Here is a 15559-nt window from a genome sequence, read left to right on the forward strand (position 1 = left end):
GTGTGCCATGATCTTATTGTCTTTGTTTACTCAGTGAAGTAAATGTAACTCATGCTACAGCAACTCTAATGTATATCTATCAATTTAGTTTTTATTTTACAACCTAATTATACAGAAGAACATATGAAGAGAAAATATGTGAAAAAATATTTGCAGTAGGGTTTATATTCCTTTTTGGCATTTAATAGGATTCACACCAGAAGGTCTGCTTTCTCCTTTGCCCTCCCCAGCCTCACTGACTTATGATCTTTACAGTGCTTGCAGATTTTAAGGTTATGTAGTGAGGAGTAGTAGATGGAAGAGAAGTGTAGAAAAAATTCATTATCCGTTAGATTCTTGAGATATTTAATAATCATTTTGACATTGCATGAACTTAGGACTTTCTTCTAAGTTGTTTTATCTTCTATTTTTAAAAAAAATATATTTTATTGATTTTTTTACAGAGAGGAAGGGAGAGGGACAGAGAGCTAGAAACATCGATGGGAGAGAAACATCGATCAGCTGCCTCCTGCACACCTTCCACTGGAGATGTGCCCGCAACCAAGGCACATGCCCTTGACCGGAATCGAACCTGGGACCCTCCAGTCCGCAGGCCGACGCTCTATCCACTGAGCCAAACCGGTTAGGGCTAGCTTCTATTTTTATTGTACAAATTAGTATATGAATAACTCACCACACTGTCATTCTCTAGAAATTTACTTGAAATTTCCCAGACACCGAAGCTTTGTCATTAGATCTTGCCTTGAGACAGGCCTTCACCAGGTTATTCTTAGGAATCTGTGGTTCCTTTTTTCTTCTTTCTCTCTCACTGTCTCTATCTCTTTCTCCCCATGCTCTTTCACCCCTCCCCCACTCCCCTCTCCTTCTCTGCCTCCCTCCCTTCCTTCCTCATACTATACTAAGGTGTCTTAATGAAGATATTGGCAGGATTTAAACTGGGCAGGATCTAAGGTCCAAGGGCCCCTGCCTTTCTCTGTATCCCAGTGTCTCATTGCGTTTTGTTGTTGAGTGTGTGGGTTTGATCTGCCTTGATCGTTTGCCTTTATGTCTTGCATACCTGTTAATCAGCATTCATAGCTAGAAACTGGCCCAATGCAGGTGCTGTTCCATACTCAGATTCACAACAACATTTTTAAAATATCACTTTCCTTAAACATTTAGACTAAAACTAGAACTGAAAGTTTGGAAGGGACAAGGCTCGAGGAAAGCCCCCTTTTAAAAAATGTGCTTCAAGAAGTAGTTTAATATATCTTTTGAATTATACACAGGGAGTCAGCATTATAGAGACAACAGTTAACCTTTTTTTTTGGTAGACTTTCTCATTTAAACTTTTAATTACACAAGAAACAGCATTCTTCCTTCATTGTTCCGAATTACTTGCTGCTAAATAGGAAGAGAACTTGAACTCAGTTCTTTCCGTCTTGAAATCTCCTGTTTTCTGTAGGATATTTTATGACATCCTTGCCATCCTGGTTCTGACTACTTGTGCAAGTCCCTGGAAAGAAAAGGTGGCAGGCACACTAAACCTTAACAGATCAGAGGAGTTTATTGTTTACTTGGAAAGATTTTGTTAGAAGTTCTCAGTGCATGGCTTTGATATGTTTAGAAAGACTCAAATATAAATAGCTTGACATATAACCTGTTTCTCAAATTATAATAGAATTCATTAATTTGGAGAAAATGTTTTCTTTAAAAAGCAAGATCATGATATATGGGGGGTGTGTGTGTGTGTAACATTTTTTAGTTTACAAAGCAGTTTATTCTCACAACACCTCTAAAGTTAGCTATTGTATTTATGGGGAATGATGTCTGATATTCTTTATTTAAGGAAGTTTGTTTTTATTCTAAGTTGAGTAAGTTTTAAAATGAGAAGTGGAGGAAAATAGGTAGTAACCTGAGATTTTATATGGAATGACCATATGTAAGTATCTGAAAGTTTTCCCTCAAAAACCACCCAGTTTATCCGAAGAAGAATATCTTGACCAGAGAGGCATACACTTGGCTGCCTGAGCCCAGAGTAGAGTAGGGAAGGCGGTTGCAGGTCTCTATTCAGACTGCAAACCCTCACTGAATCCTCCTGTTTTCCTTGGAGGCCTTCACTCCAGCCATCCTCTTGCCTGAGACTCCTGAGTGGACTACTAGTTCAGTTTCCCAGAGTATAAATCTTCTGCTCCTGCTTGGTATCGGGGAGGTGACCCAGGGTCAGTCCATTCCTTCCGCTAGCCTTCAACCACTCCCTTTGGTTGGCCCATGTCTCACCCTCTGTTGTCTTCTGCCTCCAGTCCTCAGCTTTGCTGGGTTTGGAGGGCAAGTACCTTCCTTTGCTGACACTTAGGGACCAGCTGCTTTCCAGTCCCGCATCCGTACTGAGAGAAGGGGTGATGAATTATTTTCTTGTTAGAGTTTCTATTTTCTGTTTCTCATTCTCCACCTTATTTTGAGATGATTTTCCAGAGGAGAGGTGGGCAGAAATGTCTTTTTTTCACCATCTTGAAGCTAGAAGTCTTATGATTTTATAATAACAAATTCCTTTAGTATATTAAAAAAGTAATAGCTAAAAATTAATTTTTTAAAATTCAATAAATCTATAATTTTATTAACCAATGTCACCCCAATAAATTCTATTAAAATTCAATAAATAAATTCTTATCCCGAGGAATATATTCAATGTAAATCAAGTTCAACACACAAAATGCCTCCACTCTTGTAATTTTCCTGTGATAACTTGGAATAATTTTTAAATATTTCTCTTTATGGAGTTCTTGAGTTATTTATTGAACAGGCCTTTTTCAACAATTAATAGATTCTCAGCAATGAACAATAAGTTTGTCTCCTTGGTATTTCAAAACTTAAAATTTACTTTTAAGAGCTGTTTTTCTTGGTAGTAATTTTGAAGTGAACTTGTATTTACGGCTATTGAAATTGAGCCAGTTAATACATTGAAGTCTCTTGAATCTATAAGTTCACTTTACTGCTATTTCACTGAAGATGCTAGTTCTTGAAGATCAAATTCGAGGAGGAAATACATTTGTATCCTCTCAGCCACACCCTGTGGCTAGCAGTCTTGGTTGAGATGTCTTTGCTTCACTGATATTATTAACTCTGGAGTTACATGAAATTCAGTTGCCAAGTTATGCCTCTTTTGCATGGGACACTAACTGTCTTTATGTCTATCCCAGACAGAGCCTTTCGTTCATTGTAGCTGTTCTGTTTGTTTTTTTCCTGATTCCCCCTCTCCCCCACCTCCACTCCAACCCCACCTTCCCATCTCCATAGAATTTCCCCATGATTATTTCCAATCACGTCCTTCAGAGCCAGGCAAACCTCAGCACCTAGAGTATTTAGTATTTAGGGGAGCGCACCAGAAATTATCCTTAAAATTCACAACCTAGAAATAGTAATTCTCCTGGAATTGGGTCAGTGGGGCTGCACAACCTAATATGAACCTGCAGAGTTGTCCTATCTTTGCTGATTTGTCCTTGCTTCTCCCCTCTCACCTGTCATAAGCGTTCAACCTTTTAATGTTATCTAGAGGATGTTATTGCCAACAGTAGTAGGAGAAGCTGGAGTGAGAAGGTCTTATGTCTCACTGCATTTTCTTTTTTTTTTCTCAATCCTGTGGGAAAAGATAATAGATTTGTAGAGGTTTTTGTACATAGCTGACATAAGTTTTATAAGCAACACCCAGACTCAGACTGCTGGTCATTATAACACGGTCTGATATCGGAGACTGGGGAAAAGAAGAGTGGGATTCAGGCAGGGAGATGCTGGAGATGAGGACTCTGGGGTGAGAGATGCAGGGGAAGAGTCTACCTCAGCTTAGTGGTAGAGTCCAGCAGAGTAATAGGAGTGTATTCTGCTTTCCTTTTTTTTTCTTAAAAAATTTTTTTTTATTGATTTCAGAGAGGAAGGGAAAGGGAGAGAGAGAGACACATTAATGATGAGAGAGAATCATTGATTGACTGCCTCCTGCATGCTCCACACTGGGGATCCAGCCTGCAACCGGGCATGTGTCCAGACCAAAAATCGAACTGTGACCTCCTGGTTCATAGGTCAATGCTCAACCACTGAGCCACGCCAGCTGGGCCTCCCTTCCTTTCTTACCTTCCTCTTTCTGCCACCGCACTTGAAATCAAACCTGACACACGGAGAGGAGTGGGTGCTTTGTGAGGCAGGTGTTCAAGGTTGTAGCAGATTGGAGAGTGGGGAGGAGAAGGAGGTAGAAGAAGGGGAGAAGGAGGAGAAGGAAATCTTAGGCAGTTGTGCTGGATGAGAAAAGGGAAGAAGAGTATCTATTGTTACGAACTTCAGTATTGAGTCTAGTTCCCAACCGGATATTTGTATGCAAGAAAAATAAATGTGTTTATGTATGCATGTGTATATGTTGGAAGAAGAAGAGGGAGCAGGAATACTACCTCTAGCTGCCCAAACAACTATTGTCATTTCCCTGTTGGCACAAGTCTATATTTGTATTGTCTTTGTTATTATAAAGAGTCCAAGAGATGTGTCAGATTAAAAAGACTTTAGAATTGCTTTAAAAATATGTTTTTATTGACTTTATCGAGAAGGGAAGGGCGAGGGATAGAGAGATAGAAACATCAATCAGCTGCCTCCTGCACGCCCCCTACTGGGGATTGAGCCCACAACCTGGGCATGTGCCCTGACTGGGAATCGGTGACCTCTTGGTTCATGGATTGATCCTCAATCACTGAGCCACCCTAGCTGGGGCAAAAGACTAGAGTTTTAAGGGCATTAATGGTAATTCGAAAGACCTACATCACTGCTAGTCACCAAGTTTTCTTGGTTTGTGTCTTCATATCTAAGCTGCCTACTCTTCTCTATCCCCACCAGCATTGCCATAATATACTATTTCTTGCTTGAATTACTGCTTTAATTTACTACATGTCTTCATTTCCCTTAGTTCCCATCTTCCTCTTCTAATTGACACTGCAACCAGAGAGAGCATTCCTGAAGACAAATATGATCATGCCTTTCCATTGCTTAAAATCCTGCCATGGCACCATATTGCTTTAAGTGTAAAATCTAACCCCTTAGCATAGGTACAGTTGTTCTGTACCTTTGCACTCCCCAGCCACATGTCCTTAGCTCTTTAGGGACTTATAGTTCCCAGAACTTTCCTGAAGCTGTCTGGTTTTTGCATCATAGAGTTTCTGTATTTGGAACATACTTCCCCCATTCTTTCCCCAGTTAATTCTTAGTAATTGATCCTTCAAAGCTCAGATTAGGTGTCACTTCTCCTACAAGACTGAGCTGAGGGTGCCTTACATGTTCCCTCTAAATATGTCCCTAACATAGTCACCACTATTCTGTATTTTTATTTTTATCAATATTATTATTAAATTTTATTTTACTCCCCACCGGGGATGTGCTCGCAACCCAGGTACATGCCCTTGACCGGAATCGAACCTGGGACCTTTCAGTCCGCAGGCCGACGCTCTATCCACTGAGCCAAACCGGTTTCGGCCCATTTTTAATGCCTGTTTCTCTCTGTCCTTCCTTCCTGCCACCTCTGCTTGAATCAGCCTCAATCCCTGGCCCTACATCATCCACTCTCCTCATTAGGTACTGGATGAACCACTTCCTCAGAACTCTAAAGTTCAAAAGGCATAGACTTTCCCTGGTGTGTGTGTGTGTGTGTGTGTGTGTGTGTGTGTGTGTGTCCAGAGTACACAGCACTTTAGCAAGGATGCTATTCAACTGCCCCATTTAGAACTTGCTTGGAATCTATATATATAAAAGCCTAAGCGACTGGTCGACCAGCCAACTGGTTGCTATGACGCACACTGACCACCAGGGGGCAGACACTCAACGCAGGAGCTGCCCCCTGGTGGTCAGTGCACTCCCACAGCCAACCTCCCATGGCCGGCTAGCCCCGATCAGCCCCAATAGGGCCGGCTGGCCAACCTCCCACAGTCTCTCCCCCTGGCTGGCCAACCTCCCACGGCCCTTCCCCCCCCAGCCAACCTCCCATGGCCCCTCCCCCCTGGCCAACCTCCCGCAGCCCGATTGCTGGCCAGGCCGAGGGATCCCACCCATGCATGAATTCGTGTACCAAGCCTCAGTTCTTTAATAAAGTTAAAGCAGAGTCCAGGATTAAATTGTGTGGTTTTTGAGTTTTTAGGAGGTGATATACTGCCTTTGTTATCAAATTTGATTAAACTTGATAACTTTAATGCCATTTGACTCTTTTGGGGAGGAAGAATTGAATTGCTTGCTCTAGAGAATGAATTTTTCCCATTGACTAAGGAATCAAAGATTTATAAATTTAAAATTATCTTGGTGACCTAAAAGAGAGAAATGTACTTCTTTTTCCCCAGTAGAAGCAGGTTCAGGGCATTGTTAACACTTGGTAAAAAAATGCGTAATTGAGCACCTGGAACAATTGTTTGGGATTCAGTTTTCCAGCCCCTGCTGTGTGATGAGTTCTGTGGGACCTGCTGGCATGCTTGAGCAGGTAGCCTAGAGGATTAGGAAGGGGAAACCCTTTAGCAGATCTCAGGTACTGAAGAGATTTGATTTAATTTTACATGTTACACATGGTAATCTGGTTTCCCTTGGCAACCTCCAGTTCTGCCCTACTTTATAATCAGAGGATGACAGGAAACATTGCAGACTTGATGGCATCACCTGGAAGTGACTGTTGAGAACAGATTTTGCCTCAAAAGAGGAGAGAAGAAGGTTACTGAGAAAGAACTAATGAGTCTGAGCCCCCTTAAGGAGGGGGCAGGTAAGATAGTTCCCTAAAGCTCAGATACCGAAGAGATTCCATTGATGAGGGAGATTTCAGGACTACCTGTAGTAGAGCAGTTTGGGATCTGAGGGTCTCTGACCGCTAGTGATCTGTATACTATCCCATGCCCATACACTTTCAAAGAGGTCCCCAGTAAATGGAAGGAGAGAGGGAGGGGGTCTGTAGTACTACACATGGTATTAGGTTGAGCTAACAAGGTAAAGAAACTATCAGATCAGAAGGCACTGATGAGACAGTTAGGCATTGGGAACAGTTCTCGTTCTCACCTCGCTAGTGATTATTCTGTTTAGTTCATGTCCAAAGGAAGTAATGCTCCTAATGTTTCCAAATGATTGTAAGTCTTTAGAAGTATCTAGTGCCTTACTGAAGTTTAAAAGGACAGGGTTCTACATATGAGCCACAGTGAGTGTGTGTGTGTGTGTGTGTGTGTGTGTGTGTGTGTGTAGGGGGATAGATAAGATAGATTGATAGATCTATAGATATAACTAGGTTTTGAGGTGGATGTGAGTGATAATGACTGGCCAGTGATAGAGACTGCATATGGCATTTTATCGTCTTACGTGTGCTTGTGTCATCTTCACAAAATGCTGTATACTGAGGCAGCACGTGTCATTACCTTTTTTTAAGGTGAAAGCTATGGTAGTCTAATGGCAAACGGAGAAATCTTACTGTCACACACTTACCGTGTAAAGCAGCGGTTCTCAACCTGTGGGTTGCGACCCCTTTGGGGGTCAAACAAAGACCATCGGAAAACACATATATAATTACATTTTGTTTTTGTGATTAATCACTATGCTTTAATTATGTTCAATTTGTAACAATGAAATTGGGGGGTCACCACAACATGAGGAACTGTATTAAAGGGTCACGGCATTAGGAAGGTTGAGAACCACTGGTGTAAAGCATTTTACAATTGGGGAAAAAGGAGAATATGTAAAACTTTAGACAATAAAAAAAAAGCATTTTACATGAATTTCATTGAATCCTCATAATGACCATGATTGTGAATGTGATTTTAGCAATTTTTTCAGTTTTCTATTAATCCTCCCCAGAACATTCTCCCTAACATCTTATTATGAGAATGTTCAAACATATAATAAAGTGGAAAGAATGGACACCCATATACCCACCTGGATTCTACAGTTGTTATGGTTTTTCTATATTTGCTTTTTTGTATATCTAGCCATCAATTTATCTACCATCCACATTAGTTTTTCTTGTATTCCAGTGAGTTACAGACATGAGGACCTTTGACTCCTCAACACATACATGTGTATATCATTAATTAGGCATAATTAAAACTGTGTTAGCCCTATTAGAAAACAAAAACAAAACAGAGTCTTCAATTCTGTGCTTTAGGGACATAGTATGTACTCAGTCACTTTGGGCCTTTCCCTATGCAATAGTAAGATATTTTAAGAAAAAAATGTAAGCTACCCATGTCAAAAAACACTTGTACCTCATTAATAAGAAATAGAAATCTGTATGAGGGTGGGGGATACCCCTGTTGAATTCCTAGGCCACAGCCAGCAATGTTGCAAAGTGGCTTCTTGATCTCATTTCTGATTTTATATGAGGTTGAGGTCACTGCCACATTTCTGAACACTATCTTCTCTCCCAAAAAGGGGAGTTTGATTAGCAAATTAGTTAAGCGCTTTTGTAATGATATTGGAACTGAATTTCAATAAACATTTTTTCCCTTTTCTTTCTGGGTGTGACTAAATTGCCTACAGCATGCTGCATGGTTGCTGGTAAAACAGGAAATGGGGTAAGTAATTTAGGTAGGGAATTTTTACCACCATTTAAATATAAGCTACCTAATTCTTAAAGGACTTTTACTACCAGTATCTCTTTTTTTTAGAGTGAGTTCACTGGCTACTAGAGAAATTGGCACAAAGAAAATTTTAATTGTATAAATTTAGGTGTCAACCTTGTTTAATTGGTTTATTTGCATAACATTAGCAGATTTTTTTTTGTAGCTTTAACATGAATGTAAATACTTACTTTATATTCATTGGCCACTTATATAATGTAGTTTGGCAAGTTATTTTAAGAGAATAAATTTTATACAGATTTTAGAAACTAATTTATGAAACTAATTATGCTATAAAAGATACAAAATAAAATCCTAGTTAAGGCAGAACAATAGTGAGTTTATACATAGATGAGACATAGAAAACAGGTCCACAGTCCTTCATCGGAAACCCTTTAAGGCCAAATGTGTTGTGGAATTTAGAAATTTTTAGATTTTGAAAATGTAATATGGTGTTAAATACCATATATAACATACCTTCCCTTCTAGGGTCTGGGTTGCTACTGTATAATCCAGCGGTTCTCAACCTGTGGGTCGCGACCCCTTTGGCGGTTGAACGACCCTTTCACAGGGGTCGCCTAAGACCATCCTGCATATCAGATATTTACATTACAATTCATAACAGTTGCAACATTACAGTTATGAAGTAGCAACGAAAATAATTTTATGGTTGGGGGTCACCACAACATGAGGAACTGTATTTAAAGGGCCAGAAGGTTGAGAACCACTGGTATAATCAAACATTAATACTTCTACAGTGAAACATATGAGTATTCACACTAAGTTTCATAAACAAAGTCTTTAAGCAGTCTCACATATTCAATTCACTGAGCTAAGAAAAAAAAATCTTTCATTTTCCAGAGCTTTTCGGATTTTAACACTGAAATTTTTAGACTAATATAAAAAAGGCCATGTGACTGCTAGAGGTTTTCTGTGTACTCTGGAGAGAAAAATTCAGAGAGAAGTACAGATTTCTGTATTCAAATCTTGAATTTGGTTAAGTACTTTATTTAAGAAGTATGTAGTTGGTTTTTAAAAATATTTCACATCTACATTTTTCAGGGGGCAATAACCACATATTTATCAAAGGTTTTGGAGTTCGGTTAGGTTATGTTAGATTAGTCTCAAATGCTTGTGATTCTGGCATAATAAAATTTGATACTGTATTTGAGAAAGTGTTTAGTGTAGTCAGAGCATGCTATTTTCTGAATTTTCCAGAGTCCATCCACATTGCTTGTGAGTTGCTGTTATTTCTTATTGAAGGATTTTAAACTAAGTTTATGAGTTCTTCCTAAAGATTCCGTTCAATGTAGGGTTTCTGAGACAGGAAAAATATAGAAAGAGCACTAATTTTTATTCTTAGTGTCCCTAAGTCTTTTTATGTTCAAAAGATTGTGAAAGAATTGCCATTGTAGAATCGACTCAAGGAATTTAGAAAAAATTGTGTCGGATTCTTTGATCTAGTTGGTTGTCATGTTATATCTATAGCAAAAGTGATTGCAATTGACATCCTCATCAGTAGTTACCTGATAGAAGAGTGAAATGTGGTTACTAAGTACTAAATTGGGACTGAATTTGGTATTATACTAATTCCTCTAAAGGACTTTCAAGCATATGCTAGGGGCCTCTGTAAAAACGTTTACCTACATCATATTAGAAAAGTCATTAGCCACATTCAACTTGCAGGATTGAAAATCTGGCATTTTAAATATTTGCATAAGGGTAAGGTTTCCAACTCTTTCCCCTAGCTCTTTGATCTGGAAGAAAAACATGCATATAGTTGAAGTTTTTTAACTTGACTGAGAAGCTCTAAATATACTTCAAAGACTATGAGGGATTTAAAGTACCAGTTTTCTTAACTACACATTGAGTAATGTTTTTAGGATTGACTTTTGCCGCAACCCATTGTACTTTAGAGTATAAGCAATTTTTAAATAGTTTTCCATTCTTATGTTCTCTGTTTCAACTTTTTATCCTTTACAAATGCATTCTCATTTATTATTCACCTTTCAATTGTGATGCTTTTTTAATGGAAATATCATTAAACTATTGATATAATATCAAGATAGTTTTTTAAAAGACCTAATTTTTTTGTTATTTAGAAAATTAGAAACAGTTTACGAAGCTCAAATACTTAGTGCTTGAATAAGTTCTTGAATGTATATTTATTTTTTAACAATTGATTAAATTTAGCCATTAGCTAAATTACGGTCTTATTTTCTACCTTCGCTTAGTAGTGTCTTTTGGTCTTGAAGAATTAAATTATAATAAACATTGACTATAAGTAGTCATTTCTATCAGTGAAAATTAATTTTTGTCAATTAAAAAATTTTAAATTGATTTTTAGAGAGAGAAACATCAATTTGTTGTTCCACTTATGCATTTATTGGTTGATTCTTATATATGCCCTCACTGGCGATCGAACCCACAACCTTGGTGTATCGGGATGACACCAACTGAGCTACTTGACCAGGGTATATCAGTGAAAATTAGACATTTAAAAAATGAGTCACAAGTTGGTCCTTAATATCTCCTTCGTTAAAAGTAGCCCTGTGAATAGCCATAAGACTGATTTGAAGTTTTAATTATATGACTGATGTGTGCCTGTTACTTTATTAGTGATACTGCAGTGTTCTCAGCAGATACTGCAGTGTTCTCAGCAGAGTAGAGCAGTTTTAATAATATCATACCATGTTTTTCTTTCCTCTTACCTCAGTTCCTTTCTCTCACAATTCTAGTTTACAAACCAAAGTCTAGAAACCATAATTGGGACTTCCCCAAACCTGTTTATTGGCTCATAGTAGATTTTGGGGGAATGTCAGATTTTTATTCAGACATTTATCTGATATTAAGATGATGAGTATTTCAGAACATTGATACTTTAGGATTTAATATTTCTTCTTCAGCAGTAAAGAAAAAAGTACAGCTTTTACATATATTTCCCAAAAGTAAGCCCTATTATCAGGAATCGTATTGATGCAAACAGTTTAGTCTGGATGAGATAATTGTAATGTGCAGTTTTGTAGTTTCTGAACAATAAACAATCCTCTCTATCCCATCTTTCTGTCTTCTGATGTATAAATTCTGGAATCTGACAATTCTAGCTCATTAGTACACCTTTGTCTCTGAAACATTATACACTGTCTTTATGCCATTAAAAAAAAAAAGGAGCTTCTTGATTTTACTGGAATATAAGGCCCATGAGCTCATGAATTTTTGTCTGCTTTGTTCTCTGTTTTTTTATCTAATGTGTAAAATAGTGCCTGGGACATAGGAGGCACTTAATAAATATTTTTTAAATAATTGCATAAACTCTTGCCTTTAGTAGAAAAAGTGAAGTTTTTCATGTCAGTGAATTAATTTTTATGTTATTCAGAAAGCAGAGTCTGTCACTGGGAAGAAATGACATAGTTCAGCTAAAAGAAGCCTACAAATGGATAACTCACCCCCTGTTTTCAGAGGAACTGGGTGTTCCCATTGATGGAAAGGTATTGGGTCATCAGCATTGTTAATTATGTTCTCTGATTTCACCAATTTTACTTCATTTTAGGGTACAGTTTTGGTTAGCCAAGAGAATATTCTCTTTAAATAATCCAATGAAGGATTTTTAAGCCTTTAAAATGATAATTTTTGACAGTCTTAAATTGAGGTTAAAGGTTTTTCTTTCTTTCTTTTTTTAAAGACTTCTTTGTGATCTAAGACACTTATGAGTGTAACAGGTGCAGTGTATCCTAATTGACCTTAAGAGGTTAGAAATGAATCTAAGCCTTTAATATATTTATATTTTAATTGTAGGGGTGAATTTACTGACACAAAGCAATACATAAATAACTGAGCAAGTATAGCATCCACTCTAGACTATTTAAATTTTGTTATCTGTGGCTAATCTTGTTTTCAAATATGCAGACAGAATCCTCTCAACTACAGTGAGCCTGGGCTCAGTCTGTTGCCGTGTTGCTATTTTAAATCCCTCTGTTGGATCTTATGCAGAGACTGCCTTGGAAAACCGAACACTTAACCATCTCCCTATTCCAGAGCCGACCTTGCCTCAGTCTCTAGAATGGATTGAATTTTGGGGAAGAGCTAAACAAGCTTCAAGATGTGGAAACAGGACATATTCCCAGCTCATTTAAATTAAATTGTAAGAGTATGGCCTCATTGCTTGGTCATTTTGCTTGAAGGAAATTCCCTGAATATCAGATACATGCCCATGCAAGTAAAATCATAAAACCATTTTTCAAAGCTAAATATTTTTTAAAAATTTACTATTCTGAATTGTATAGCTCTGTTTCTCTCAGTTAGTGAGAATAAACTCTGACTGCCCTTTAAACTGAATACTGAGAGAATAGAAAATAAAACCCACAGATAGCATGAAGAGGAAATGAGGTAATGAAAGTACTTTGGAAATTAAAGAAGTCATTGACAAAAAATATTTTTTACCTCAGGTTTTATTTTTGAAGCACAAATGATTTCTTATATGTTGACTCAGAACCAAAAATAGAAAACAAAAGATATAAAAATGTTCTAATAGATTTAGAAGGACTGAAGTTTTTTTGAGTAAAAAAAAAAATGTGTTGTAATCTTATTTTTATTTGGTAGATTAGAATAGAGAGGAAAAAACCAACTATTGTGATTCTAGAGTAGCTAATCGGCTTGCTGACAGTCCTATGCAATCTGTAATGTAGTACTCAATAAAAAAGGTAAGATTGTTGCATGGTATGACATTCATATATTTTTCTCAATGTGGAATGTTATATATTCTCCATGGTCAATGTACACAGAGTATGAAATTGTGCTTTCTTGTGTGTACAAGGATGTTTATTTTAGCATTTTTTTAATACTAGAAAAACTTACTACAACTAAAATATCCAACAGCCCCTAGAGTTGAAAAGATGTCCATGACGTAATATTCATGAAGCAGTTATACAAATGTATGTTTACTGTCCCAAGAAGTATATACTGTACATTTATGTCTATATTCATAAGAAGGGTTTGAAGGAAACACACCAAACTATTCCTGGTTCTATCCCTTCAGTGGAGTGGGATTGAAAACCTGCCCTGTATTTGATCATTTTACAATTTGTATGTATTGCTTTTGTAATAAGAAAAAATTAAGATCTCTCTTTTAAAACTCAAACTTATTAAGAAGTTTGAACACCTTTAAAAAGCCTCCTACAGAGTTTTTAAGCATGTAAATAAAGTGCTTTTTGCTTTGCTAATAATTCTAATCCTTGTATTGCCTGGAATAATTCTTCATTTCTTTCAGTTCTCTCTTCCCAATTCCCTGAATTCTCATTCATCTTCACACCTAATGTATATTCATGTACAAAAGTCAGAAACATTTATTTTAAAATTTCTTTCAAACTTGTTTTTTGGTAGGATCACTAGTGGTTGAACTTTAGGAGTTAAAAAAAGAAAAAAGACAATTTCCTCTACAACTGCTCTGTGTACAAGCCGATTTGAAAATAGTAGTATTTCCCGTTTTCCTTGTCACTCTTTTTCTGAGCCAACCTGTGAGAGTTCATTTCTATTTCCATTCATAAGTTGTTAGATGTTGGTTTCCTTTTGCTCATTTTTAAACTGTCTTTTACAATTTTTAGAGCTTGTTTGAAGTGAGTGTGGTCTTTGCTCACCCAGAAACAGTGGAGGATTGCCACTTCCTGTAAGTTGCCGCGTAAACAACAATGTCAATGGTATAACATTGTTAATGCTTTTTGGTTTTCATGAAAATAGTATTGCTCCTCTTTCTAATGAGTATATCAGAACTTGTCATGTCTTAGTAGGTTTAAAATGTGCTCTCTCTAATGTAAAGTCTAGCCAGGGGTGGGGAACCTTTTTGTTCTGCCAAGGGCCATTTGGATATTTATAACATCATTTGCGGGCTATACAAAATTATCAACTTAAAAATTAGCCTGCTGTATTTGGTCAGACATTTAACTAACTCACCCCTAATGCCTTGGCAGGGCCAGACCAAATGATTTCACAGGCCACAGACTGGACATTCCCCACCCCTGGGACCAATGCAGCTCGTATAGGGATTTATTTTGTCTGCTCCTGATATCCTGAGTTTAGCAGCCATGTTGAATAAAATACGTTTGAATTATATTCACAGCAAAATAAACTCATTAACCTTTTATAATAACTTGAATTTTACGTAGACGTGCAATATGCCCGGATTGCTTCAAGCCAGCCAAAAACAAACAGGTAAGGGTGCCTGGTTCTTATTCTTTAGTGAGTTTTGTCTGAGCTGATTATTCAAATTAAAAAAAAAAAAGGTATGCAATAGTAATGTGGCAATTTATTTTACTAAGAATCAAGTCTTTAAATCTTTCCATTTGCTATGTTTATTTATTTATTTTTTCGGCTCTCAACACCTTTGCCTCTGACTAGAAAGTCATAACCGCACTCACGGTTGTGTCATCATCTGGGTTGTTACCCTCTTGTTGAATTTAGAACCCGGGTTTCAATGATGTTTCTGTTAACCATTTGGGAAAATTTGAACTTATAGATTTTAATTCCCAAAATGATGTCATCTGGGAAAGTCTGTGGTAAATTGAACAGCATTCCAAACTTTTGTCTAAGATCTATTTTCTAGCAATTGGTGTTTCAAAAATATAATCCAAAGTAAATTATTTTATTGTACGGAATTATTAAAGACTATTTCAAGCTACATTTGCAAAAAGGGCATATTATTCAAACTCCCCTTTACTGTCTGATGTGAGCTGGTCTTCATGTTAATGAGCAAATTAGTTGGCATTTACTTTTAGTTTCTATTATACCAGGATAGAATGGCATGGCATGGTATTGGCAAACTTTCATGTCCCATTACTTAGCTGGTTTTGTGCAGGCTCAGGCATTCCTGAATGACTGACATCCATTTTGCTCTTCTGGTTGTTAAAAAGAATATAAGTTTATTGTCAAAAATATTTCATTTGATCTTCCTCTTGCTTTGGCTGATTGCTGAGCCTTTTAGA

At 37.3% G+C, this 15559-nt stretch overlaps 1 protein-coding gene across 1 annotated transcript in view; it reads left to right on the forward strand.

The window, feature by feature from the left end:
• PUS10 (pseudouridylate synthase 10) overlaps positions 1–15559 on the forward strand; it is a 56806-nt gene that overhangs the window by 17940 nt on the left and 23307 nt on the right. Inside the window, exons 5-8 of the mRNA XM_005884644.2 lie at positions 8506–8540; positions 11962–12073; positions 14186–14247; positions 14744–14789. Of these exons, the coding sequence (XP_005884706.1) occupies positions 8506–8540; positions 11962–12073; positions 14186–14247; positions 14744–14789 (255 nt within the window). The remainder of the gene's footprint in view (positions 1–8505; positions 8541–11961; positions 12074–14185; positions 14248–14743; positions 14790–15559) is intronic.

The sequence above is a fragment of the Myotis brandtii genome, unplaced genomic scaffold (assembly GCF_000412655.1).
Source record: "Myotis brandtii unplaced genomic scaffold, ASM41265v1 scaffold84, whole genome shotgun sequence".
Taxonomy (NCBI): domain Eukaryota; kingdom Metazoa; phylum Chordata; class Mammalia; order Chiroptera; family Vespertilionidae; genus Myotis; species Myotis brandtii.